Below are 25,425 nucleotides of genomic sequence, written 5' to 3' on the forward strand. Positions count from 1 at the left end.
TTGTGGACTTGCACACCTAGGTCCCTCTGTGTTTCTATACTCCTGATGACTCTGCCATTTATTGTATAACTCCTCCCTACATTATTTCTTCCAAAATGCATCACTTCGCATTTATCCGGATTAAACTCCATCTGCCACCTCTCCGCCCAATTTTCCAGCCTATCTATATCCTGCTGTATTGCCCGACAATGCTCTTCGCTATCCGCAAGTCCAGCCATCTTCGTGTCATCCGCAAACTTGCTGATTACACCAGTTACACCTTCTTCCAAATCATTTATATATATCACAAATAGCAGAGGTCCCAGTACAGAGCCCTGCGGAACACCACTGGTCACAGACCTCCAGCCGGAAAAAGACCCTTCGACCACTACCCTCTGTCTCCTATGGCCAAGCCAGTTCTCCACCCATCGAGCCACTTCTCCTTGTATCCCATGAGCCTTAACCTTCTTAACCAACCTGCCATGTGGGACTTTGTCAAATGCCTTACTGAAATCCATATAGACGACATCCACGGCCCTTCCTTCATCAACCGTTTTTGTCACTTCCTCAAAAAACTCCACCAAATTTGTAAGGCACGACCTCCCTCTTACAAAACCATGCTGTCTGTCACTAATGAGATTGTTCCGTTCTAAATGCACATACATCCTGTCTCTAAGAATCCTCTCCAACAACTTCCCTACCACGGACGTCAAGCTCACCGGCCTATAATTTTCTGGGTTATCCCTGCTACCCTTCTTAAACAACGGGACCACATTCGCTATCCTCCAATCCTCAGGGACCTCACCCGTGTCCAAAGAAGCGACAAAGATTTCCGTCAGAGGCCCAGCAATTTCACCTCTCGTCTCCCTGAGCAGTCGAGGATAGATGCCATCAGGCCCTGGGGCTTTGTCAGTTTTAATGTTCCCTAAAAAACCTAACACTTCCTCTCTTGTAATGGAGATTTTCTCTAACGGGTCAACACCTCCCTCCGAGACACTCCTGGTTAACACGCCCCTCTCCTTCGTGAATACCGATGCAAAGTATTCATTTAGGATCTCCCCTATTCCCTTGGGTTCTAAGCATAATTCCCCTCCTTTGTCCCTGAGAGGTCCGATTTTCTCCCTGACAACTCTTTTGTTCCTAACGTATGAATAGAATGCCTTAGGATTCTCCTTAATCCTGCCTGCCAAGAACATCTCGTGACCTCTTTTTGCCCTTCTAACTCCCCGTTTGAGATCTTTCCTACTCTCTCTGTATTCCTCCAGAGCTCCATCTGTTTTTAGTTGCCTGGACTTAACGTACGCCTCCCTTTTCATTTTAATCAGATCCTCAATTTCCCTGGTTATCCACGGCTCTCGAATCCTACCTTTCCTATCTTTCCTTTTTACAGGCACATGCCTATCCTGCAGCCTTATCAATAGTTCCTTAAAAGACTCCCACATGCCAGACGCGGACTTACCCTCGAACATCCTCTCCCAATCAACATCCACCAATTCCTGCCTAATCCGGCTATAGTCAGCCTTCCCCCAATTTAGCACCCTGCCCGTAGGACAGCACTCATCCTTGTCCATTACTATCCTAAAGTTAACAGAGTTGTGGTCACTATTTGCCACATGTTCCCCTACCGAAACTTTGACGACCTAGCCGGGCTCATTTCCCAGAACTAGGTCCAGTATAGCCCCCTCTCTAGTCGGGCTATCTACATACTGTTCCAAAGAACCTTCCAGTACGCATTTTACAAATTCCTCCCCGTCCGGTCCCCCAGCTCTAAGCACTTTCCAGTCTGTGCCAGGGAAATTAAAGTCCCCCACTACAACATGGGGGTTTGACTAATTTGGTGGAATTATTTGAGAACATTACATGTGCAGTGGACAATGGGGAACCTGTGGATGTGATGTATCTGGATTTCCAGAAGGCATTTGACAAGGTGCCGCACCAAAGACTGCTACATAAGATAAAGGTGCACAGTGTTACGGGTAATGTATTAGCATGGATAGAGGATTGGTTAACTAACAGAAAGCAAAGAGTGGGGGTAAATGGGTGTTTTTCTGGTTGGCGATCAGTGACTAGTGGTTTGCCTCAGGGATCAGTGTTGGGACTGCAATTGTTTATGATTTACATAGGTGATTTGGAGTTGGGGACCAAGTGTAGTGTGTCAAAATTCGCAAATGACACTAAGATGGTGGCAGAGCAAAGTGTGCAGAGGACGCTGAAAGTCTGCAAAGGGATATAGATAGTCTAAGTGAGTGGGCGAGGGTCTGGCAGATGGAGTACAATGTTGGTAAATGTGAGGTCATCCATTTTGGTAGGAATAACAGCAAAGTGGACTATTATTTAAATGGTAAAAAATTGCAGCATGCTGCTGTGCAGAGGGACCTGGGTGTCCTTGTGCAGGAATCTCAAGGAGTTGGTTTGCAGGTGCAGCAGGTAATTAAGAAGGCAAGTGGAATTTTGTCCTTCAGTGCTAGAGGGATGAAGTTTAAAAACAGCAAGGTTATGTTGCAGCTGTATAAAGTGCTGGTGAGGCCACACCTGGAGTACTGTGTACAGTTTTGGTCTCCTTACTTGAGAAAGGATATACTGACACTGGAGGGGGTGCAGAGGAGATTCACTAGGTTGATTCCGCAGTTGAGAGGGTTGGCTAATATAGAGAGACTGAGTAGACTGGGGCTATACTCATTGGAATTCAGAAGAATGAGGGGAGATCTTATAGAAACATATAAGATTATGAAGGGAATAGATAAGATAGAAGCAGGGAAGTTGTTTCCACTGGCGGGTGAAACTAGAACTAGGGGGCATAGCCTCAAAATAAGGGGAAGCAGATTTAGGACTAAGTTGAGGAGGAATTTCTTCACGCAGTGGGTTGTGAATCTGTGGAATTCCCTGCCCAGTGAAGCAGTTGAGGCTACCTCATTGAATGTTTTTAAGGCAAGGATAGATACATTTTTGAACAATAAAGGAATTAAGGGTTATGGTGAGCGGGCGGGTAAGTGGAGCTGAGTCCACAAAAAGATCAGCCATGATCTTATTGAATAGTGGAGCAGGCTCGAGGGGCCAGATGGCCTAAATCCTGCTCCTAGTTCTTATGTTTTTATGTTCTTATGAAACACCTTAAACTGCTGGCAAAAAACAACTGATTTTTCAGGAAAAAATTGTAAGGCTTTGAGGTGATTATTGGAATGTGGGTTTTACCTTTTCACCAAGTATTCCGCTGAGACCTCTCGGCCCTGGCAAGCCAACAGGACCCTGCAGAGAGACAAAGACAGCAAACGTTACACTCCATGGAAATTAGTCTGATCATGTTCATATATAAGAGAACAGGAGGAGGCCATTCTGTCCCTTGACAGCATGGTGGGAGGGATGTGGTGCATCATAGAATCTCACAGTGCAGGAGATGGCCATTGGGCCCATCGAGTGTTCACTGGCAACAATCCCAACCTATCCCTGTAACCCATGTATTTACGCTAGCTAGTCCCCCTGACACTTAGGGACAATTTCGCATGGCCGATCCACTTAATCCACACATCTTTGGAGTGTTGGAGGAAACCAGGGCACTCGAAGGAAACCCACGCAGACACAGGGAGAATGTGCAAACTCCACACAGACAGTCACCCAAGCCGGGAACTGAACCCGGGTCCCTGGTGCTGTGAGGCGGCAGTGCTAACCACTCTGCCACTGTGCCACGGTGGTGGCAAACCATCAAACCCACTGAGGAATAACCAAGTTTCTGGTGAACAGAGTTACAATGGGGCATTTCCAGACCTATTAATAGGTGTGCGTCAGGAAAGTCTGAAACTGAAACTTCTGGCAGCAGCTCTCCGTTCAGCCTCATCAAACAGGACGAGGAGATTCTGGACATATTTATGCTGCAGATTCACTGAACTGGAATGAGGCACCGAGTGGCTTCGTCACCAGAAAGAAGTCTGATTGCTCTGGGTTCGAATCAAATCAAGATGAAGAGGCGAAAGGCCACCGCTCGAACCCAGTTGTAATACATTTTAGGAAATATTACTCATGGTTTGCCAAATGAAACACAAACTAAAACCATATTGTGTGTGTAAGCTTTTTATTATAGGTTAAATCTATAAAAGACTTCAGTAAAACCCTTTTATAATGTGCTAGCCTATCTGGATGGTATCAAGTACGATACATTGCTGTACTATGTAATTAGAAAGATCTGTGCATAATGTGGAGTTTTACACCTGTATATCGTAAGCAACCATGTTCTTTGACTTCCTGAGGATAGCTCTAAAGGATTGCTGCATCTGTTTTAACCCATTGCCTCCGGAACTAAGCGAATCAGAGGAATGGGAGCAGATAGCCCTGTTCCGTAACTTCAGGGCTGCTCATAGTGATGCCAATATTCTCAGGCAGTGTGGAGATAACCCGGTAGTTCTCCATCAGTGAAGCCTGATATAAGTGACTGGGAATGATTACATACACAGCATTTAAAATGGGGAGATGTGACACTGTCACTAGGGCAGCAATACAGTGGGTCCAGGCTGATGCCCTGGGGACACAGGTTCAGGTCAAACTGCAGCAACTAGTGGCACGGTGGCAGAGTGGTTAGCACTGCTGCCTCACAGCGCCAAGGACCCGGGTTCGATTCCCGGGTTGGGTCACTGTCTGTGTGGAGTTTGCACGTTCTCCCCATGTCTGCGTGGGTTTCCTCCGGGTGCTCCGGTTTCCTCCCACAGTCCCAAAGGCATGCTGGTTAGGGTGCATTGGCCGTGCTAAATTCTCCCTCAGTGTACCCGAACAGGCGCCGGAGTGTGGCGACTAGGGGATTTTCACAGTAACTTCATTGCAGTGTTAATGTAAGCCTACTTGTGATACTAATAAATAAACGTTAATTTAAATTCAATTCATAAATCTGGAATATAAATCTACTCACAGGGATCTTGCCCCCGTCACCATCAATTGTTGTAAAAACCCATCTGGTTCACTGATGCCCTTTAGGAAAGGAAATCTGCCGTCCTTACCCGGTCTGGCCTACATGTGACTCCAGAGCCACAGCAATGTGGTTGACTCTTATCTGTCCCTCTGAAATGGCCGAGTGAGACACCTGTTCAAGGGCAGTTGAGGATGGGTAATAAATGCTGGCCTTGCCAGCGACACTCACATGAAAGAATAAAGAAATTCAAGGTGCAATTTGGGCAAAAATGACTTTCGCTCAACTTCCCTCAGCACAGTCACATGCTGACACTACGGAGAAGGTGACGCCTCAACACATTGTCAACTAATTTCATAGCTGCATTGAAAGGCTCTCTCAGTGGTATCAAGACGAGGGATGTCAGACTGGCAGCTGTAGGACTTTTAATAGAGGAAAAACCCTTTTCCCCCAGAGGGTGGTGAGGGCCTGGAATGCGCTGCCTGGGAGGGTGGTGGAGGCGGGGTGTCTCACATCCTTTAAAAAGGACCTGGATGAGCACTTGGTGCATCATAACATTTCAGGCTAAGGGCCACGTACTGGTGAATGGGATTAGGTGGGATCCGGTGTTTCTTGTGTGTTGGTGCAGATTCGATGGGCTGAAGGGCCTCTCCTGCACAGTATGATTCTATGATTCTAAGTCTAAGTGAGCTTTGTTCCGAGCTTGACTGGTGATCTTGAATTGGTTGTTAGTGTAGCTATTATCACACTCAGCAATGTTCAGCCAGTGCTGCCTGAATCACATCTAACAGCAGATATTTTGTTTTGGGTTTGGCGAGCGTGGGCTGGTTAAGTACAGTTTGTATTTGGCCTATTACAAACAACCGAAGCAATGTGTTTGATTTGATCAGCCAATCATTGGGATGTATGCGCCGGCACTGAAACTCACACACCGAGTTGCTCCATTATGTGGTCTGCAGACATCGCTTTGAACAGCAGTGTTCTGTTAGCGGAAAACAGCACTTGCATAGCCACCTCATAACCCACTGTTAGGTTCGATTCAGCAATTGCTGAGAGCACATGCTGAGAGTGCCAATAGCTACACTAATACACACTGTCATTTTCTCCATGGCAACCCCTTGGCCAATCAGAGTCGCCCTCCCAACCAATCAGTACCCTCTCCTCCTGTAGCATAGATTGCTGCCATCATTTGAAATTTGGCATTCTTGTGTTTGTCCTGATGAGTGCAAGATGAAAAACTTCAGCAGCATGTCACTCTACAATATAAATAATGTAACTGTCAGTTGACCTCTTGTGCACCCTCCTCTGTGTATGGATACAGTAATATATCCAGCCAACTCATTACACTCTCACTGGGATCACTTGAGATGTACAACTGGTATCTCCAGATGCACTGATCCACGTGTCCGAAAGATTCAGCAAAAGAACTGGCAAAGCACAATGTAATATTCAAAATGGAATTCAAAAGCCGGATCTATTCGCAATTCTCATGTTGAAACTTTCTAAGCTGTTCACAATCAACTAAATTTGGAGAAGAATCAAACCTACCGGTTCTCCAACCTTCCCAGTGTTTCCCAAGTCTCCTAGCTCCCCCTGTGTGAGCAGAATAAGGAGACAAAATGTTTATAATTAGTTATATAAACTTCTTTTACTGAGTTTAGAAGGAATAATTCTTTCCAGCAGTAGATAGGCCAGCATTGGTTGTAGTGCTGACAGAAAGATGTGCGTGTGTGTGTGTGTATGCATGTGTGCACACGCGTGTGTGCGTGTGTGCATGTGCATGTGTGCGTGCGCGTGAGGGTGTGTGTACGTGTGTGCGTGCGCGTGAGGGTGTGCGTGTGCAAAGAAGTTTCTTACAATGATAGAAGGCAGCGATTACCTTAACGCCTTCGGGTCCAAGCAGCCCTGGATAACCTTTCCGACCTGGTCTGCCCTGGAACATAACAAATGTAAACAAGACTATTTCAATGGCGAAACATAATTACACAGAGTTTACAACATAGGAAAAGGAGAAGGCCTCCAGCCCCTCCATTCAATGTCCACTCCATCCACCTGGGCTCCATAACCCTGAATAAACAATAGTATTCTGTTAATAAATGATAGTATTCTGTTGAGGACTGAGTACCTGAGGTTTTGTGCAGAGGTTTGGACCCATGTGACAATTCAACTAAAGGAATAGCTGAATGGGGAGTTGGAAAACCTGGAGGTGGATCCTTGCTGAAACAGCTGAGGAAAAACATTGCGTGAAAGAAAATTTTGAAGCGTGTTTTCCTTCAATCGAATTTGGGATCACTCATATGACATCTTGTGGGGGGGGGGTAGAATTTGGAGGATCGATTGAGTGGCATCTGTCACTGGGTTTCAGAGTGAGATGCTGTCTAATTAGTTAGTGTGGTGGGTTACAGGGACTGTGACAACATCATAGTGTAAGATATTGTGTAACCTGTATTATCCTTAAAATCTCTTTACATTTGTGAAGAAAATGGGAACGAAGGAGGACTAGAGTCAAATTTTCCATGTTTAATCAATGTTTTTTTCTTGTTGTTAGAAGGTAATTGGCAGACCTGTGTCTCTGATCCTTCCTGTTTCCTAAAAAAAGTAAAAGTTTACAGACTTTCGAGCCAGGATTCCATTCTGGGAGCTTCCTGTCCAATTGTAACACCAACTGGGATTCTGACAATTCACATATCTACATTTGAATAGTACTACAGGGGAATTAAGAGGAAGCAGTGGTGTAGTGGTATTGTCACTGGACTAGTGATCGAGAGACCCAGGGGAATGTCCTGGGGAACCAGATTCAAATCCCACCACGGCAGATGTTGCCATTTGAATTCAATAATTAATGATGGTGATTGTCATAAAAAACCCGTCTGGGTCACTAATGCCATTTAGGGAAGGAAATCTGCCATCCTTACCCAATCTGGCCTACATGTGACTCCAGACCCACAGCAATGTGGTTGACTCTTAGGTGCCCTCAGGGATGGGCAATAAATGTTAGCCCAGCCAGCGACGCCCATATCCCATGAACACATTTTTAAGAAGGTACTAAGAGGGCAGTGATAACCTGCGATAAATTTACTTTCTTCCTGCTATCTGGAAATCTATAGCTTTGGCATTCTGAAAATAAATGATAAGTTAAACACACAAGGCAAGCGTCAGCAACATCTGCCTTGCAATTGCATGTCAATTAAAATTGATATCTTAATTGTTATTGCGCTGAAGCAGAACACCACGCCTCACTTGAAACCTCGCTTTTGATGTTATGAACTCATTTGGAAACTGGATAATTGTCTTGGCAGTTTTCACATTCAAGCCACATACTAATCCTGTGAGCGACATGTCAGATATGCCCATCTGCAGATCAGGTAGGGCAAAGAGATCTTTCCAGAAACATCTACCAAGGGACATAAACTCGTCAACAATTAAAGAACAGCATTAATCTCCTTTGTGTACATTCCAACAGTTCTCAGAACACATTGCAGATAAAAACTGTTGGCATGTATTCCAGCAACATGCTGACACCTATGATTCAATTCATCAACTGGAGTTTCTGCTAAAAGTTAAATAAAAGCCCCATTATTCCAGAAAGGAAATTGGCACTTTTTACATGTGACTAATTGCACATGAATTCAGCTCAATAAATATTGGTGGAATGGCACTGTATGATATTCAATGTATTCAAGAGGCGGTTAGATATAGCACTTGGGGCAAATGGGATCAAAGGTTATGGGGAGAAAGCAGGATTAGGCTACTGAGTTGGACGATCAGCCATGATGGTGATGAATGGTGGAGCAGGCTCAAAGGGCCGAATGGCCTCCTCCTGTTCCTATCTTCTATGTTTCAATGTTTCTATGATATCTTTTTCCTGCGCGTGTTTTTCGTTACAGGATTAACAATGCTGTACTGGGTTTGTGTGGCAGTCACCTTCACATAACGATCTGCTTATGATTCTGAAGAAATATTGTAGTGGTACAGTTTGGGTCTTACCAGTGGTCCATGGCTTCCTGGAGGACCCAATGGGCCTTCATCCCCCTTTGGAGCAAGGATAAATTTGCAAATATGTTAGAGATTAGAGTGTCCACGATCACAGGTATATACTGCAGATATCAGAATAAATGGCAGGGTCAGAAAATCTTGCTGGAACAACAATGGCAGGCCTTTATTAATACGCAAAGTGGCCACTGAATACAGGGTATACAACTGGAGCAAAACCTTCCTCCTTTAATATTCCATTCCCCGTCCAATAAAGGCTAACATTTCATTTGCCTTCCCAATTATTTGCTGTATCGGTATGCTGACCTTTTGTGATTTACGTACAAGGACACCCACCGCACCCCCCCCCCCCCCCCCCCGCAAAATTCTGCAGTCTCTCTCCATTGACATAATATTCTGCTTTTCTGTTCTTCCTCCCAAGTCTCACATTTTCCCAGATTATACTCCACCTGTCGCACTGTTATCCACCTACGTAACCTATCTATTATCCCTTTGCAGACAGGGTGACCCCTTTGCGTGGAACATCTCTGGTCAGCTTCCGGTGGGTTGCAATTTTAACCTTGCACCTTGCTCTCTTACTGACATCTCCATCCTTGGTCTGCTGCAGGGTCCCACCGACACTCAGTGGATCGCACCACATTGCTCCATTAGGAAATAGTCGGGGAATCAAAGGGTAGTCAGCGGACTACCAGGTATGGTTGGGCCGGGGGTGTAATCAGATCAGGTCATGAGAATATTTGGGGGTCTGGAGAGTAGGCAGTTCAGGAACGGAGTTGGGTGTCAGGGGTTAGTGGTTGGGTCAGATCAATTGGAAAGTTGGAGGATGGATCGGGAGGTCAATTGTGTCGTTATCCAGGTGTTAGACATGGTTTTTTCTGTCTAAGGTCTGGGTCTAAGTAACTGTCTAAAATCTGTGACCATAGCCTCAGAGTTGGAGAATTTCCTGAAAGGCTCTGGGGGAGATGACTCTGTCTAATGTCTGCTCTGTGCTGCAAATTGTTTCATGTTCATTTATACAAGATAAAGTTGTTTCAAGTGCTTGCGGTTTCTGCTATTAATAGTAAAGGGTCTGGAGGATTGACGCTTTCATTATCCTGTCGTAAAAGTACGTTTTTTTCAATCAAGTGCAAAGTTATCAATGAATTTCTGTTTTTTTGAAGCTTTATCTTTGCATATCTTACCATCACAAAGGGTTCATTGGTTCAGTGAGAGGTGACCTCATTGAAACGTACAGGATTCTTAAGGGGCTTGACAGGGTGAATGCCCTCTTTTTAGGTTGACAGGGTGAATGCTGAGAGGATGTTTCCCCTCATGGGACACCAGAGGGCATAGTCTCAGGATAAAGGAGTGCCAATTCAAGACTGAGATGAGGAGGAATTTCTTGTCTCAGAGGGTTGTGAGTCTTTGGAACTCTTTGCCACAGAGAGCTGTGGGGGCAGTCTTTGTGTATCTTTAAGGCTGGGATAGTTAGAATTTTGATCAGTCAGGGAATCAAGGGTTACAGGAAAGGGGCGGAAAGTGGACGTGAGGAATTTTGGATCAGCCATGATCCTATTGAATGGTGGAGCAGACTCGAGGGGCCGAATGGCCTACTCCTGTTTCTATTTCTCATGGTCTTAACAGAGTGCAGTGGGTGAGTGAGAAAATCCTGTCCTTGCAGCCAGCTCTTCCTGAGGTTCTCCAACCAGGCTGGGAAATGTCCCAACTCCTGCTCCAAACCTGGAGGGGTAAGAAATCCAGCCCATAAATATAAATCTTCCTTTCAGTAACAGATTTAATGAGACACATCAGGATATACTTCTTGATTGGAACATGAATTGTTCAATATCTTCGACTGATTGGACTTTTGAGGAATGTGCAGTTTGGGACATGAACATTTTATTGATCGTTCTCTGGGGGGTGATCGGGGGTGGGGGGGGGGGGGGAGGAGGGGGGGGGGGGGCGTTGTTGCGGGGGGGGGGGGTGTTCGCTTGCTTACCTCTTCTCCCTTTGGCCCCTGTGGTCCGAGTGGCCCTCTGTCACCTGGAGTTCCCTAAACAGTTCCAAACGCACACACAAAACACATTAACGTTATAAAAAACACTGCATCAGGCTTAGCAAATTAAAACTGACTTCAGAGCGACGGAATTCTAAAAGTAGATTATTTCTTCAGAATATAAACATACTTTTGTCAGCATCTGTGGAGAGAGAATAGAGCCAACATTTTGAGTCTGGCTGGGACGGCGGGGCAGCACGGTAGCACAGTGGTTAGCACTGCTGCCTCACAGCGCCAGGGACCCGGGTTCAATTCCCGGCTTGGGTCATTGTCTGTGTGGAGTCTGCACGTTCTCCCCGTGTCTGTGTGGGTTTCCTCTGGGTGCTCCGGTTTCCTCCCACAGTCCTAAAGACGTGCTGGTTAGGTGCATTGGCCATGCTAAATTGACCCTTAGTGTACCCGAACAGGCGCCGGAGTGTGGCGACTAGGGGATTTTCACAGTAACTTCATTGCAGTGTCAATGTAAGCCTACTTGTGACACTAATAAATAAACTTTAAACTAAACGCTCCACAGATGCTGTCAGACCTGCTGAGATTACCCAGCATTTTCTGTTTTTGTTTCAGATTCCAGTATCTGCAGTATTTTGCCTTTATCTCAAACTTTTTTTGTGTTTTTGGGTAACAAACAAATACTGAATCTGAAACCCATGACACAGAATTTTAATGACACAGATAGTCCGCCTGTTAACATGGGCTAACCTCACTGTTGATACTTCTCTGGGTGTCTTATTGCAGTTGTACAAGGTCTTGGCGAAAGCAGAGCCAGGGTATTGTGCATAGTTTTGGTTTCCTTATCAAACACTATCTTGGGCTAACCTCACTGTTGGTAGATTTGAGGGCATTGTGGATTCAGATATTTTTCCTTTTCAGTGTCTCTGTGCAAAATGAAGGAAGGTCATTGGCGACAACTGTTGCTACGCATCGTAAGTCCTGGAGTCCAAGTCCCACTCCACGATTTGATGGCGAAGGAAACTGTGTTCACAACAAAGGCAAAGAGGTCGTTTATCCACCTGCAGGTCCTTCCGATGTACAATGGCAGGGAGCAAGATCTGGAGAGATGACTGACCAGCTGTGTAATGGAAAGAATTTTGGAGCTATCCAGAGATCTGGACCACAGCATCCATGTAAAGTACATGTTGCCACAACAACTCAGACTTCTGGCAGTGGGGGGGGGAATGGCCAAGTGTATCAGACTGATGTCAATCGCATGGGGTGGATTTGGGAACTGTTTCCTTGCCTGACCCCTGGTGGAGGTCATGGTGCTGTGCGTGGGACCTGCCTTCATCCTGAGAAGGGAGGAAGGGGAAAATTGGAGAATTCCCTCCTCGCCTTGCATAATAACTGGTCATCGGAAGGGAAAAGCAAAGTTGTTGAAGTTGTGCCGTGCTGAGGATTGGTAACTCTGGTCAAATGGAGTCATAGAAACGGAGAAAATAGGAGCAGGAGTAGATCAAAGCTAAAAACAAAACACTGCGGAGGCTGCATCTGAAACTAACAGGAGTAGATCCTTTAGCTCTTCAAACTTACTCCCCATGATCATGGCTCTTCCCATATCCCTTGACACATTTAGGCCAGAATTCTCGGCTGATTCGCCCCACTGCCACTTCCAGCGATAACGGAGAACTTTGCGCTCAGCCAAACATCCGTTCACTGCAGTGGGACTGGAGAATCCCAGCTGTGGGTGAGGTTGGAGAATCCAGTGTAGAAATCTATCCATTTCCTTCTTAAATATATTCAGTAAATGGTGTGTTGGCCTTCATTGCAAGGGGACTTGAATACAGGAGAAGGATGTCTTATTGCAGTAGTAAGAAGTTTAACAACACCAGGTTAAAGTCCAACAGGTTTATTTGGTAGCAAAAGCCACACAAGCTTTCGGAGCTGCAAGCCCCTTCTTCAGGTGAGTGGGAATTCTGTTCACAAACAGAGCATATAAAGACACAGACTCAATTTACATGAATAATGGTTCGAATGCGAATACTTACAACTAATCAAGTCTTTAAGAAACAAAACAATGTGAGTGGAGAGAGCATCAAGACAGGCTAAAAAGATGTGTATTGTCTCCAGACAAGACAGCCAGTGAAACTCTGTGGGGGTTACAAATAGTGTGCCATGAACCCAATATCCCGGTTGAGGCCATCCTCGTGTGTGCGGAACTTGGCTATCAGTTTCTGCTCAGCGACTCTGCGCCGTCGTGTGTCGCGAACCCGGAGCGGAGAAGCTACGGCATCTCCTCCGGAGCCTTCAACATGTCATTGATGAAGACGAACATCTCGCCAAGGCCATCCCCACACCCCCACTTCTTGCCTTCAAACAACCGCACAACCTCAAACAGACCATTGTCCGCAGCAAACTACCCAGCCTTCAGGAGAACAGTGAACATGACACCACACAACCCTGCCACAGCAACCTCTGCAAGACGTGCCGGATCATCGACACAGATGCCATCATCTCACGTGAGAACACCATCCACCAGGTACACGGTACATACTCTTGCAACTCGGCCAACGTTGTCTACCTGATACGCTGCAAGAAAGGATGTCCCGAGGCATGGTACATTGGGGAAACTATGCAGACGCTGCGACAACGGATGAATGAACACCGCTCGACAATCACCAGGCAAGACTGTTCTCTTCCTGTTGGGGAGCACTTCAGCGGTCACGGGCATTCGGCCTCTGATATTCGGGTAAGCGTTCTCCAAGGCGGCCTTCGCGACACACGACAGCGCAGAGTCGCTGAGCAGAAACTGATAGCCAAGTTCCGCACACACGAGGACGGCCTCAACCGGGATATTGGGTTCATGGCACACTATTTGTAACCCCCACAGAGTTTCACTGGCTGTCTTGTCTGGAGACAATACACATCTTTTTAGCCTGTCTTGATGCTCTCTCCACTCACATTGTTTTGTTTCTTAAAGACTTGATTAGTTGTAAGTATTCGCATTCCAACCATTATTCATGTAAATTAAGTCTGTGTCTTTATATGCTCTGTTTGTGAACAGAATTCCCACTCACCTGAAGAAGGGGCTTGCAGCTCCGAAAGCTTGTGTGGCTTTTGCTACCAAATAAACCTGTTGGACTTTAACCTGGTGTTGTTAAACTTCTTACTGTGTTTACCCCAGTCCACGCCGGCATCTCCACATCATTATTGCAGTCGTACAGGGCCTTGGTGAGGCCACAGCTGAAGTATCGTGCACAGCTTTGGTCTCCTTACTAAAGTAAGGATATACTTGCCCTATAGGGAATGCAGCGAAGGTTCACCAGGTGATTCCTGGGATGGCAGGATTGTCGTATGAAAAGAGATTGGGTCGACTGGGCCTGTATTCACTGGAATTTAGAAGAATGAGAGGGGATCTCATTGAAACATAGAGAATTCTGACAGAGTCCCACAGGCTGGATTCAGGGATGATGTCTGGCAGCATTTATTGTCCATCCCTAGTTGCCCGAGGGCAGTTGAGAGTCAACCATCTTTCTGTGGCTCTGGAGTCACATGGAGGCCAGACCAGGTAAGGATGGCAGATTTCCTTCCCTAAAGGACATTAGTGAACCAGATGGGTTTTTCCAACAATCAACAATGGTTTCACGGTCATCAGTAAATTCTTAATTCCAGATATTTTTTATTGAATTCAATTTCCATCATCTGCCGTGGCGGGATTTGAACCCATGTCCCCAGAACATTAGCTGAGTTTCTGGATTAATAGCCTAGTGATAATACCACTAGGCCATCGCCTGCCCACGAAGAGGGTGGTGAACCTGTGGAATTCTTTCTCACAGAAAGCTGTGGAGTCCAAGTCACTGAATGTATTCAAGAAAGAGATAATTGTTTAGATTTTAATGGCATTAAGAGATATGGAGAGAAAGTGGGAATATGGCATTAAGGTAGAGGATCAGCCATGTTCATAATGAATGGCGGAGCAGGCTTGAAGGGCCGAATGGCCTCCTCCTGTAAAGCGTCTATGTTTCTATTTCATTTTCTCGCTATGGAAACTGCCTGACCTCCTGAGCACTTCCTATTTTTATTGAAAAACAGATGAGGTTTATTTTATCAACTTACCTTTGTACCCTGTGGTCCGTTTGGGCCTGGTAATCCAATGTCTCCTGGGAAACCCTAAAACAAACAGAAAAAAAGAGAATTGCTGAAAAAGGAGACATGCTACCAAAGCTTTTCACCTTGTACTCATCAGGACAGCTCGCAAGATAAATCAATGAATAAAGGGAACAACAATTTATACTGCTTGAGAAGAGAGCTGATTGTTGGCAAGTAGACTCTGATTGGTAGACGCGTTACCATGAAGAATGCAGCAGAGAACATTTACCTGCCAACTGTTAGTTGTAAAAATGATCAAGAATGCCATTAGAATCCATCAGAAATATAGTTTATTTTAACATGCGTTCTACACTTCACTAAACTTCAGCGAAGTCCTGACCAGGGTTAAATAATGAGGACAACTTATACAAGCGAGCATTGTTTTCACTCGAGCTTAGAAAATCAAGGGGTGATACAATTGGAGTGCCTTAGGGATTTGGTAGGATAGAGGGAGAGAGAGAAACAATGGCCAGAGTTCTCCGGTTCGCACGCCCTACTACCGCTGCCAGCGAGAACGGAGAATTTAGCACCCAGCCAAAATTCCATTCACCGCAGCGGGACCGGAGAATCCCAGCCATGGGGGAGGTCGGAGAATCCCAGCCACGGGCGAGGTGGGAGAATCCCAGCCACGGGCGAGGTGGGAGAATCCCAGCCACGGGCGAGGTGGGAGAATCCCAGCCACGGGCGAGGTGGGAGAATCCCAGCCATGGGGGAGGTCGGAGAATCCCAGCCACGGGCGAGGACGGTAGCACAGTGGTTAGCACTGCTGCTTCATAGCTCCAGGGACCTGGGTTCGATTCCCGGCTTGGGTCACTGTCTGTGTGGAGTTTGCACATTCTCCTTGTGTCTGCGTGGGTTTCCTCCGGTGCTCCGGTTTCCTCCCACAGTCCAAAGATGTGCGGGTTAGGTTGATTGGCCATGGTTAAAAATTGCCCCTTAGAGTCCTGAGATGCGGAGGTTAGAGGGATTAGCGGGTAAATATGTGGGGGTAGGGCCTGGGTGGGATTGCGGTCGGTGCAGACTTGATGGGCCGAATGGCCTCCTTCTGCACTGTAGGGTTTCTGCCTAGACTGCGGTCCTGCTAACCCAGAGTATGAATGAACAGGCTGATACTCACCACTCCTGGACCACCAGTAACTCTGCTCAAAAACAACCCCCGACTGCCCTCCCTCTGACTTGAGTCAACCTCCGTGTTCACAGTGGAAATGAGAAAGGAATTTCTGACACAAAGGGCCAACCTCGGCAGCTAAAACCCGAGTGCAGCATTTACCCAGCTCGAATGTATAAGATGCTTTTCAAAGTATTCAAAGATCTGGAAGCATTTGAGAAAGATCTGGAAGTATTTAATTGCCAACCCCTCTATTTTAAACCGTAACATAAACACCATGGTACACATGTGTGCGGAATATACAAATTATTTCCAAACATCATCCACAAAGCTTTTCTTTTTATTTTAACTTTACTGATAAGAGATTGTTTAATCATCCCCCATGTGAATCCCAGTGCAACCTAAGCAGAGATTACAGGCATTGAATTAGGCAGCCTTGGTGGAGATCGTTTGGGCCATCTTTAAAAGTGCTGCTAGCCCTCCCCGGCGTAGTCTCACAAAGTTTCAATTTCAAGTGTACCCCTTTTTGGTAATTAAATCTGCTTCCAGCATCCTGAACGACAAATGGAATGTTGGCATTTATTGCTAAAGGAATGGAATATAAAAGTAGTAAAGTGTTGCTGCTCCTGTACAAAGCATTAGTGAGACCGCACTCAGAATATTGTGTACGGTTTTGGTCCCCTCACTTGAGTAGTTGTGTTGGAGGCAGTTCAGAGGAGGTTCACTGGATTGATTCCAGAGATGACGTGTTTGTTTCATAAAAGAGATTGGGCAGTTTAGGCCGATACTCCCTGGAGTTTAGAACAATGGGAGGAGATTGAATTGAGATCTACGAGATGATAGGGGGGATTGACAAAGTAGATGTGGAGAGGCTGTTTCCTCTTATGAACAAGAGGTCATAGTTTTAGGATAAAGGGTAGCAGATTTAAAACAGAGATGAGGAGAAGTTACTTCTCTCAAAGGGTGGTGAGTCTGTGGAATTCACTACCCCAGGGTGCGGTGGTTGCTGGGACTTTGAGTAAATTTAAGGAAGGGGTGGACAGATTTTTAATCAGTAAGGGTTTGAAGGGCTGAAGGGTGGGTAGGTGGAGTTGAGGCTGAGGTGAGGTCAGCCATGATCATATTAAATGGCGGAGCAGGCTCAAGGGGCTGAATTGCCAACTCCTGCTCCTAGTTCTTATGATTCTTATGAAAGGCATTGCATTGCAGACAATTCTTCCTTTTATAATGATGTGATCAAACTAAGTGTCGCTTGTCGATTTGTTTGAATATATTGAGTAGAACTTTGAGCAAGGGGACAATGTATTCCTTTGGTCCTCATCTCAATCAGCACAAAGCTACAGGGATAAGTGAATGTGGGCATGTGTCAATGTTCCCAGTCTGATCCCTCATTCTTCCTTCGCTCTCATTCTCAGGAGACAAGCCTCTGCTATACGATGTAAAATGTCTGAGCCAGAGTTAAGTATAACTCACTTTACTCCAAAGGAATTCAATGTAGGTGAACTCGATTTGAAATTCAGAGTTACAATCGGAAATGCAAATCTCTTTCAGCTTTCCTTTGCAGAATTATCAGGCTGGTTTTATGTTATTCTAGCTTTGTTACATCCTTCCTTTTGTATGCAAGCATTTCCCAACTGCCAGGAATTTCAAAGCAATTGTTAAGCAAATATGATTGTTTAAATTATTCTCAGATCCACAGAGTGTCCCTCGAAACTGTTCTATCAACTACACTTGCAATGTGTCTTTATACATCAAACCATTCTATTCTCCAGTCCCATGTAAAGCCTTGCTCTGCTGAGCACCTTTACATTCCAATGACATGCACACATATATCACAACATCCCCCTTTCTTTTCAAAGGAAAACTTTCCTCCCTTCTAATGGGTATTCCGACACAATGTTTGACCTCGCATCCCTGCTCCCCATTTCCAGTAAGTTCAGTCAGTTTGGAGATTGAGAATTCTTACACATTTGGGGCTGTCAGATTTGGTGGAATGATAACTGCACTCTGTGTTTCTGGGACTTGACTGCCTCCATTTGATTCACTTTTTGTGCTTCTTCGAATCGCATTTCTCTTCATGAACAACTCATCTGCTTTTACCAGACACTGTGGATCTGTCTGGTTCCTTCCAGGGGGAGTGTGAATTCTGTTCATCCCTAGAGTGGACTCAAGTTTTCTTTCTCTGTGGCCTCCGCCATGTTTTTGATGCCTGTTTACGTTTCGCAAACGGAATCTTCATTCCCAGTTGTTTCACAATTTGCCATCTTATTTTCCAATCATTTTGCCAGTTGATGAACACTTTCATTCAGCTCAGTCTTTTCTGCTTCTCGTTCCTAAGGCTCACTCAAAGCTCTTTCAATTCTTTTCTTAGGTACACGCCTTTCTAGTTAGGCTTCAGTTTTCCATACCTTGTGATACTGTTCTGGGTTCATGCATTTAGCTGTCACCCTTCATAGAAACATAGAAACTAGAAGCAGGAGTAGGCCATTCGGCCCTTCGAGCCTGCTCGGCCATTCAGCACTGCCGCCAATCACCATGGTATTATTGGCATTGGTCATCACTGCCAATCCCATCTCTGCACATCTTGTTCCAATATGATGCACGGTGATGTCTTGATGTTGAGGAACTTCAAGCATGAACAGATTATCACCAACCTCAAACCATTTACCGATCCCAGGTTACTGGCATGTGTGATGCTGATTCCATGCAGTTGGGTTGCTTACTTACAGAGTGTCTTTTTAGACTTTTCTACCAGTCTCTTACCATGTGACTCTATACATCATACCCATGCTAGTCTCCAGTTCCATGCTCACCCTTGCTCTGCTCAGCACTAATACATCACAATAGCAGCGGGGACATTATCACAACAACTCCATCAGGTCAGCCCTCAGTCTGTTCTCGCCCTTTCCTGTTCAATCTTTCTTGATAGTTATAACCTCACAGTTATGGGAGCATTCTTCTAAATCATTTTTACACCAAGTCCACAGGGTGGAGTTAAGATGCAGATAAACCCTGACCTAACTGAATAACGGAACAGCTGGATGGGCTTAATGGACATTACATTAGGGGAGGCAGTAGCGTATTGGTATTGTCGCTGCACCAGTAATCTAGAGACCCAGGGTAATGCTCTGGGGACCAAGGTTCGAATCCCACCCTGGCAGATGCTGACATTTGAATTCAATAAGAATCTGGAATTAAAAGTCTAATGATGACCATAAAACCATTGTTGATTGTCGTAAACATCCATCTGGTTCACTAATATACTTTAGGGAAGGAAATCTGCTGTCTTTACTTGGTCTGGCCTACATGTGACTCCAGATCCACAGTAATGGGATTGACTCTTAATTGTCCTCTGGGATGGGCAATAAATGCTGGTCCAACCAGCAATGCCCACATCCCATGAACAGGTGTGGGCACTGCTGCTAAGGCCAGCATTTAGTGTCCATCCCCAACTGTCCTTGAGAAAGTGATGGTGAGCTACCATTTTGAATACAAATAAATGGCTTCCTTGGCCATTCTATCGGGAATTAAGAGTCAGCCACATTGCTGTGGCTCTGGAGTCACAGGGAGGTTAGACTGGGTAAGGACGGCAGATTTCCTTCCCTAAAGGACATTAGTGAACCAGTTGGGTGTTTACAACAATCCAATAATTTCATGGCCACCACCACTGTCACGAGCTGTTTATTTGGTTTAATTTAATATAATTGAAATTGCCCTAGCTACCATGGTGGGATTTGAACCTCTGTCTCAAGTTCTTTAGATCAGACCTCTGAATGATGAGTCCGGTAACAGAATTTCTCTGCCACCATACACCCAGATTAATCATGTACTCATAGGTGGAAACATTTCACACTGTATTAGGTGCCACCATGTGGCTATTATCAATTCCTGCATCTCGTAAAGGCAACTAAACTTCAAAACCACTATCAGCTTGATGTACTCTCAAAGGATCTCAGACTTTGTGAACAGTTCATTCTCTGTTGCCCTTCCAACTCATTCCAGGAAAAGACAAGATTCCCATTCGAGTTTACTCAGACCATTGTTAATTAACTGTTAAGATATTGCGTTGTTGGAATTCATTCTGCCAATTTTAAGAAGACGGGTATGAGTAAATATGAGGTTTCACAATTTATCTGGAAACTTCAGGCTTTGATGAACATCTGCAACCAATTTCTTCAAGAAAAGCGCAGCGAGCAGATCCAGGAATTAACCAGAATGGTTTGTGCCGTACATTTATTCCAGGAGTTCCTTTTTTTATTCATTCACGGAATGTGGGTGTCACTGGCATTTATTTTCCATCCCTAATTGCCCTTCAGAAAGTGGTGGTGAGCTGCCTTCTTGAACCCGCTGCAGTCCCTGAGGTGTAGGTACACCCACAGTGCTGTTAGAGAGATAATTCCAGGATTTTGATCCAGTGACAGTGAAGGAACAGCGATACATTTCTAAGTCAGAATGGTGAGTGACTTGGAGGGGAACCTCCAGGTGGGGGTGTTCCCAGGTATCTTCTGTCCTTGTCCTTCTAGATGGTGGAGGTCGTGGGTTTGGAAGGTGCTGCCTAAGGAGCCTTGGTGAGTTCCTGCAATGCATCTTATAGATGGTACACACGGCTGCCACTGTTCATTGGTGGTGGAGGGAGTGAATGTCTGTGGAAGGGGTAGCAATCAAGCGGGCTGCTTTGTCCTGGATGCTGTCGAGCTTCTTGAGTGTTATTGGAGCTGCACCTCTCCAGGCAAGTGGGGAGTATTCCATCACACTCCTGGCTTGTGCCTTGCAGACGGTGGACAGGCTTTTGGGGAGGTCAGGAGGTGAGTTACTCACCACAGAATTCCTGGCCTTTGACCTGCTCTTGTAGCCACTGTATTCATATGGCTGGGTCCAGTTCAGTTTCTGGTCAATGGTAACCCCCAGGATGTTGATAGTGGGGGGATTCAGCGATGGTAACATCATTGCATATCAAGGGGAGATGGTTAATCCTCTCTGGTTGGAGATGGTAATTGTCTGTTGTGGCCATTACGGAGACGTGGGTAGAACAAGGACAGGAATGGTTGTTGGACGTTCCGGGGTATAGATGTTTCAGTAAGTGTAGGGAAGCTGGTAAAAGAGGTGGAGGAGTAGCATTGTTAATCAAGGATAGTTTAACGGCTGCGGAAAAGCACTTTGAGGGGGATATGCACACTGAGGTAATATGGGCTGCAGTTAGAAACAGGAAAGGAGCGGTCACGTTGCTAGGAGTTTACTATAGGCCCCCAAATAGTAATAGAGATGTGGAGGAAGAAATTGCTAAGCAGATTATGGATACGTGTGGGGGTCACAGGGTAGTTGTCATGGGGGACTTTAACTTTCCAAATATTGATTGGAACCTTTGTAGGTCGAATAGTTTGGATGGGGCACTTTTTGTGCAGTGTGTGCAGGAGGGTTTCCTGACACAATATGTGGATAGGCCGACAAGGGGTGAGGCCACATTGGATTTGGTACTGGGAAATGAACCGGGCCAAGTGTTAGATTTGGTTGTGGGAGAGAACTTTGGAGATAGTGACCACAATTCGGTGTCTTTTGTTATTGCAATGGAGAGGGATAGGGCCGGACGGCAGGGCAAGGCTTACAATTGGGGGAGAGGTAATTATGATGCGATTAGGCAAGAATTAGGGGGCATAAGATGGGAACAGAAACTGTCAGGGAAAGGCACTGATGAAAAGTGGAACTTTTTCAAGGAACAAATACTGGGTGTCCTTGATAGGTATGTCCCTGTCAGGCAGGGAGGAAATGGCCGAGTGAGGGAACCGTGGTTCACAAAAGAGGTGGAATGTCTTGTGAAAAGGAAGAGGGAAGCTTATGTAGGGATGAGGAAACAAGGTTCAGATGGCTCGATTGAGGGTTACAAGTTAGCAAGGAATGAGCTGAAAAAGGGGCTGAGGAGAGCTAGGAGGGGACATGAGAAGTCCTTGGCGGGTCGGATCAAGGAAAACCCCAAGGCTTTTTACTCTTATGTGAGGAATAAAAGAATGACCAGGGTGAGGTTAGGGCCGGTCAAGGACAGTGGTGGGAACTTGTGTATGGAATCAGTAGAGATAGGCGAGGTGATGAATGAATACTTTTCTTCAGTGTTCACCAAGGAGAGGGGTCATGTTTTTCAGGAAGAGAAGGTGTTACAGGCTAATAAGCTGGAGGAAATAGATGTTCGGAGGGAGGATGTATTGGCAGTTTTGAATAAACTGAAGGTCGATAAGTCCCCTGGGCCTGATGAAATGTATCCTAGGATTCTTTGGGAGGCGAGGGATGAGATTGCAGAGCCTTTGGCTTTGATCTTTGGGTCCTCGCTGTCCACGGGGATGGTGCCAGAGGACTGGAGAGTGGCAAATGTTGTTCCTCTGTTTAAGAAAGGGAATAGAAATGACCCTGGTAATTATAGACCGGTTAGTCTGACTTCAGTGATTGGTAAATTGATGGAAAAGGTCCTTAGGGATGGGATTTACGACCATTTAGAAAGATGCGGATTAATCCGGGATAGTCAGCACGGATTTGTGAAGGGCAAATCGTGCCTCACAAATTTGATAGAATTTTTTGAGGAGGTAACTAGGTGTGTTGATGAAGGTAGGGCGGTTGATGTCATATACATGGATTTTAGTAAGGCGTTTGATAAGGTCCCCCATGGTCGGCTTATGATGAAAGTAAGGAGGTGTGGGATAGAGGGAAAGTTGGCCGATTGGATAGGTAACTGGCTATCTGATCGAAGACAGAGGGTGGTGGTGGATGGAAAATCTTCGGACTGGAGGCAGGTTGCTAGCGGAGTGCCGTAGGGATCGGTGCTTGGTCCTCTGCTCTTTGTGATTTTTATTAATGACTTAGAGGAGGGGGCTGAAGGGTGGATCAGTAAATTTGCTGATGACACCAAGATTGGTGGAGTAGTGGATGAGGTGGAGGGCTGTTGTAGGCTGCAAAGAGACATAGATAGGATGCAAAGCTGGGCTGAAAAATGGCAAATGGAGTTTAACCCTGATAAATGTGAGGTGATTCATTTTGGTAGGACTAATTTAAATGTGGATTACAGGGTCAAAGGTAGGGTTCTGAAGACTGTGGAGGAACAGAGAGATCTTGGGGTCCATATCCACAGATCTCTAAAGGTTGCCACTCAAGTGGATAGAGCTGTGAAGAAGGCATATAGTGTGTTAGCTTTTATTAACAGGGGGTTGGAGTTTAAGAGCTGTGGGGTTATGCTGCAACTGTACAGGACCTTGGTGAGACCGCATTTGGAATATTGCGTGCAGTTCTGGTCACCTCACTATAAGAAGGATGTGGAAGCGCTGGAAAGAGTGCAGAGGAGATTTACCAGGATGCTGCCTGGTTTGGAGTGTCGGTCTTATGAGGAAAGGTTGAGGGAGCTGGGGCTGTTCTCTCTGGAGCGGAGGAGATTGAGGGGAGACTTAATAGAGGTTTATAAAATGATGAAGGGGATAGATCGAGTGAACGTTCAAAGACTATTTCCTCGGGTGGATGGAGCTATTACAAGGGGGCATAACTATAGGGTTCATGGTGGGAGATATAGGAAGGATATCAGAGGTAGGTTCTTCACGCAGAGAGTGGTTGGGGTGTGGAATGGACTGCCTGCAGTGATAGTGGAGTCAGACACTTTAGGAACATTTAAGCGGTTATTGGATAGGCACATGGAGCACACCAGGATGGTAGGGAGTGGGATAGCTTGATCTTGGTTTCAGATGAAGGTCGGCACAACATCGTGGGCCGAAGGGCCTGTTCTGTGCTGTAATGTTCTATGTTCTATGTTCTATGTTCTATGTCTGGCATTTGTGTGGCGTGAATGTTATTTGCCACTTGTCAGCCCAAGCCTGGATATTGTCCAGATCTTGCTGCATTTCAACATGGGCTGCTTCAGTATCTGAGGAGTTGCGATCATTGGCGAACATCTCCACTTCTGATGTTATGATTGATGAAGCAGCTGAAGATTGTTGGGCCTAGGACACTAACCCTGAGGAACTCCTGCAGAGATGTCCTGGAGCTGAGATGAATGACCTCCAACCACCACAACCATCTTCCTATGTACCAGGTACGACTCTAACCAGCGGAAGGTTTTCCTAGGATTCCCATTGTTTTGCTTGGGCCCCTTGATGCCACACTCGGTCGAATGCGGCCTTGATGTCAAGGGTTAGAACATAGAACATAGAAAGCCACAGCACAAACAGGCCCTTCGGCCCACAAGTTGCGCCGATCACATCCCCACCTCTAGGCCTATCTATAGCCCTCAATCCCATTAAATCCCATGTACTCATCCAGAAGTCTCTTAAAAGACCCCAACGAGTTTGCCTCCACCACCACCGACGTCAGCCGATTCCACTCACCCACCACCCTCTGAGTGAAAAACCTACCCCTGACATCTCCTCTGTACCTACCCCCCAGCACCTTAAACCTGTGTCCTCTCGTAGCAACCATTTCAGCCCTTGGAAATAGCCTCTGAGAGTCTACCCTATCCAGACCTCTCAACATCTTGTAAACCTCTATCAGGTCACCTCTCATCCTTCGTCTCTCCAGGGAGAAGAGACCAAGCTCCCTCAACCTATCCTCATAAGGCATGCCCCCCAATCCAGGCAACATCCTTGTAAATCTCCTCTGCACCCTTTCAATGGCTTCAACATCTTTCCTGTAATGAGGTGACCAGAACTGTGCGCAGTACTCCAAGTGGGGTCTAACCAGTTGTCACTCTCACCTCACCTCTGGAATTCAGCTCTTTTGTTCATGTTTGAATCAAGGCTGTAATGAGGTCAGGAGCTGAGTGACCCTGGCAAAACCCAAACTGGGCATCACTGAGCAGGTTATTGCTGAGTAATCGTTATATCCTCACTGTATATACAGTAAATGGCAGAACCCTTAAGAGTATTCGGATAGGCAGAGGGATCTGGGTGTACAGGTGCACAGGTCACTGAAAGTGGCAATGCAGGTGGAGAAGGTAGTCAAGAAGGCATACGGCATGCTTGCCTTCATCAGCCCGGGGTATTGAGTTTAAAAATTGGCAAATCATGTTGCAGCTTTATAGAACCTTAGTTAGGCCACACTTGGAATATAGTGTTCAATTCTGGTCGCCACACTACCAGAAAGATGTGGAGGCTTTGGAGAGGGTACAGAAAAGATTTATCAGGATGTTGCCTGGTATGGAGGGCATTAGCTATGAGGAGAGGTTGGAGAAACTTGGTTTGTTCTCACTGGAACGACGGAGGTTGAGGGGAGACCTGATAGAAGTCTACAAGATTATGAGAGGCATGGACAGAGTGGATAGTCAGAAGCTTTTTCCCAGGGTGGAAGAGTCAATTACTTCTGGAGCACAAGTCC

The 25,425-nt window shown here is 45.9% G+C and overlaps 1 protein-coding gene across 1 annotated transcript in view; it reads right to left on the reverse strand.

Moving 5' to 3' along the window:
* col24a1 (collagen type XXIV alpha 1) overlaps nucleotides 1-25,425 on the reverse strand; it is a 445,996-nt gene that overhangs the window by 134,429 nt on the left and 286,142 nt on the right. Inside the window, exons 19-24 of the mRNA XM_078219024.1 lie at nucleotides 14,949-15,002; nucleotides 10,842-10,895; nucleotides 8,858-8,902; nucleotides 6,750-6,803; nucleotides 6,419-6,463; nucleotides 3,172-3,225 (exon numbers count right to left, since the gene is read on the reverse strand). Of these exons, the coding sequence (XP_078075150.1) occupies nucleotides 3,172-3,225; nucleotides 6,419-6,463; nucleotides 6,750-6,803; nucleotides 8,858-8,902; nucleotides 10,842-10,895; nucleotides 14,949-15,002 (306 nt within the window). The remainder of the gene's footprint in view (nucleotides 1-3,171; nucleotides 3,226-6,418; nucleotides 6,464-6,749; nucleotides 6,804-8,857; nucleotides 8,903-10,841; nucleotides 10,896-14,948; nucleotides 15,003-25,425) is intronic.

The sequence above is a fragment of the Mustelus asterias genome, chromosome 8 (genome assembly GCF_964213995.1).
Source record: "Mustelus asterias chromosome 8, sMusAst1.hap1.1, whole genome shotgun sequence".
NCBI classification, from domain to species: domain Eukaryota; kingdom Metazoa; phylum Chordata; class Chondrichthyes; order Carcharhiniformes; family Triakidae; genus Mustelus; species Mustelus asterias.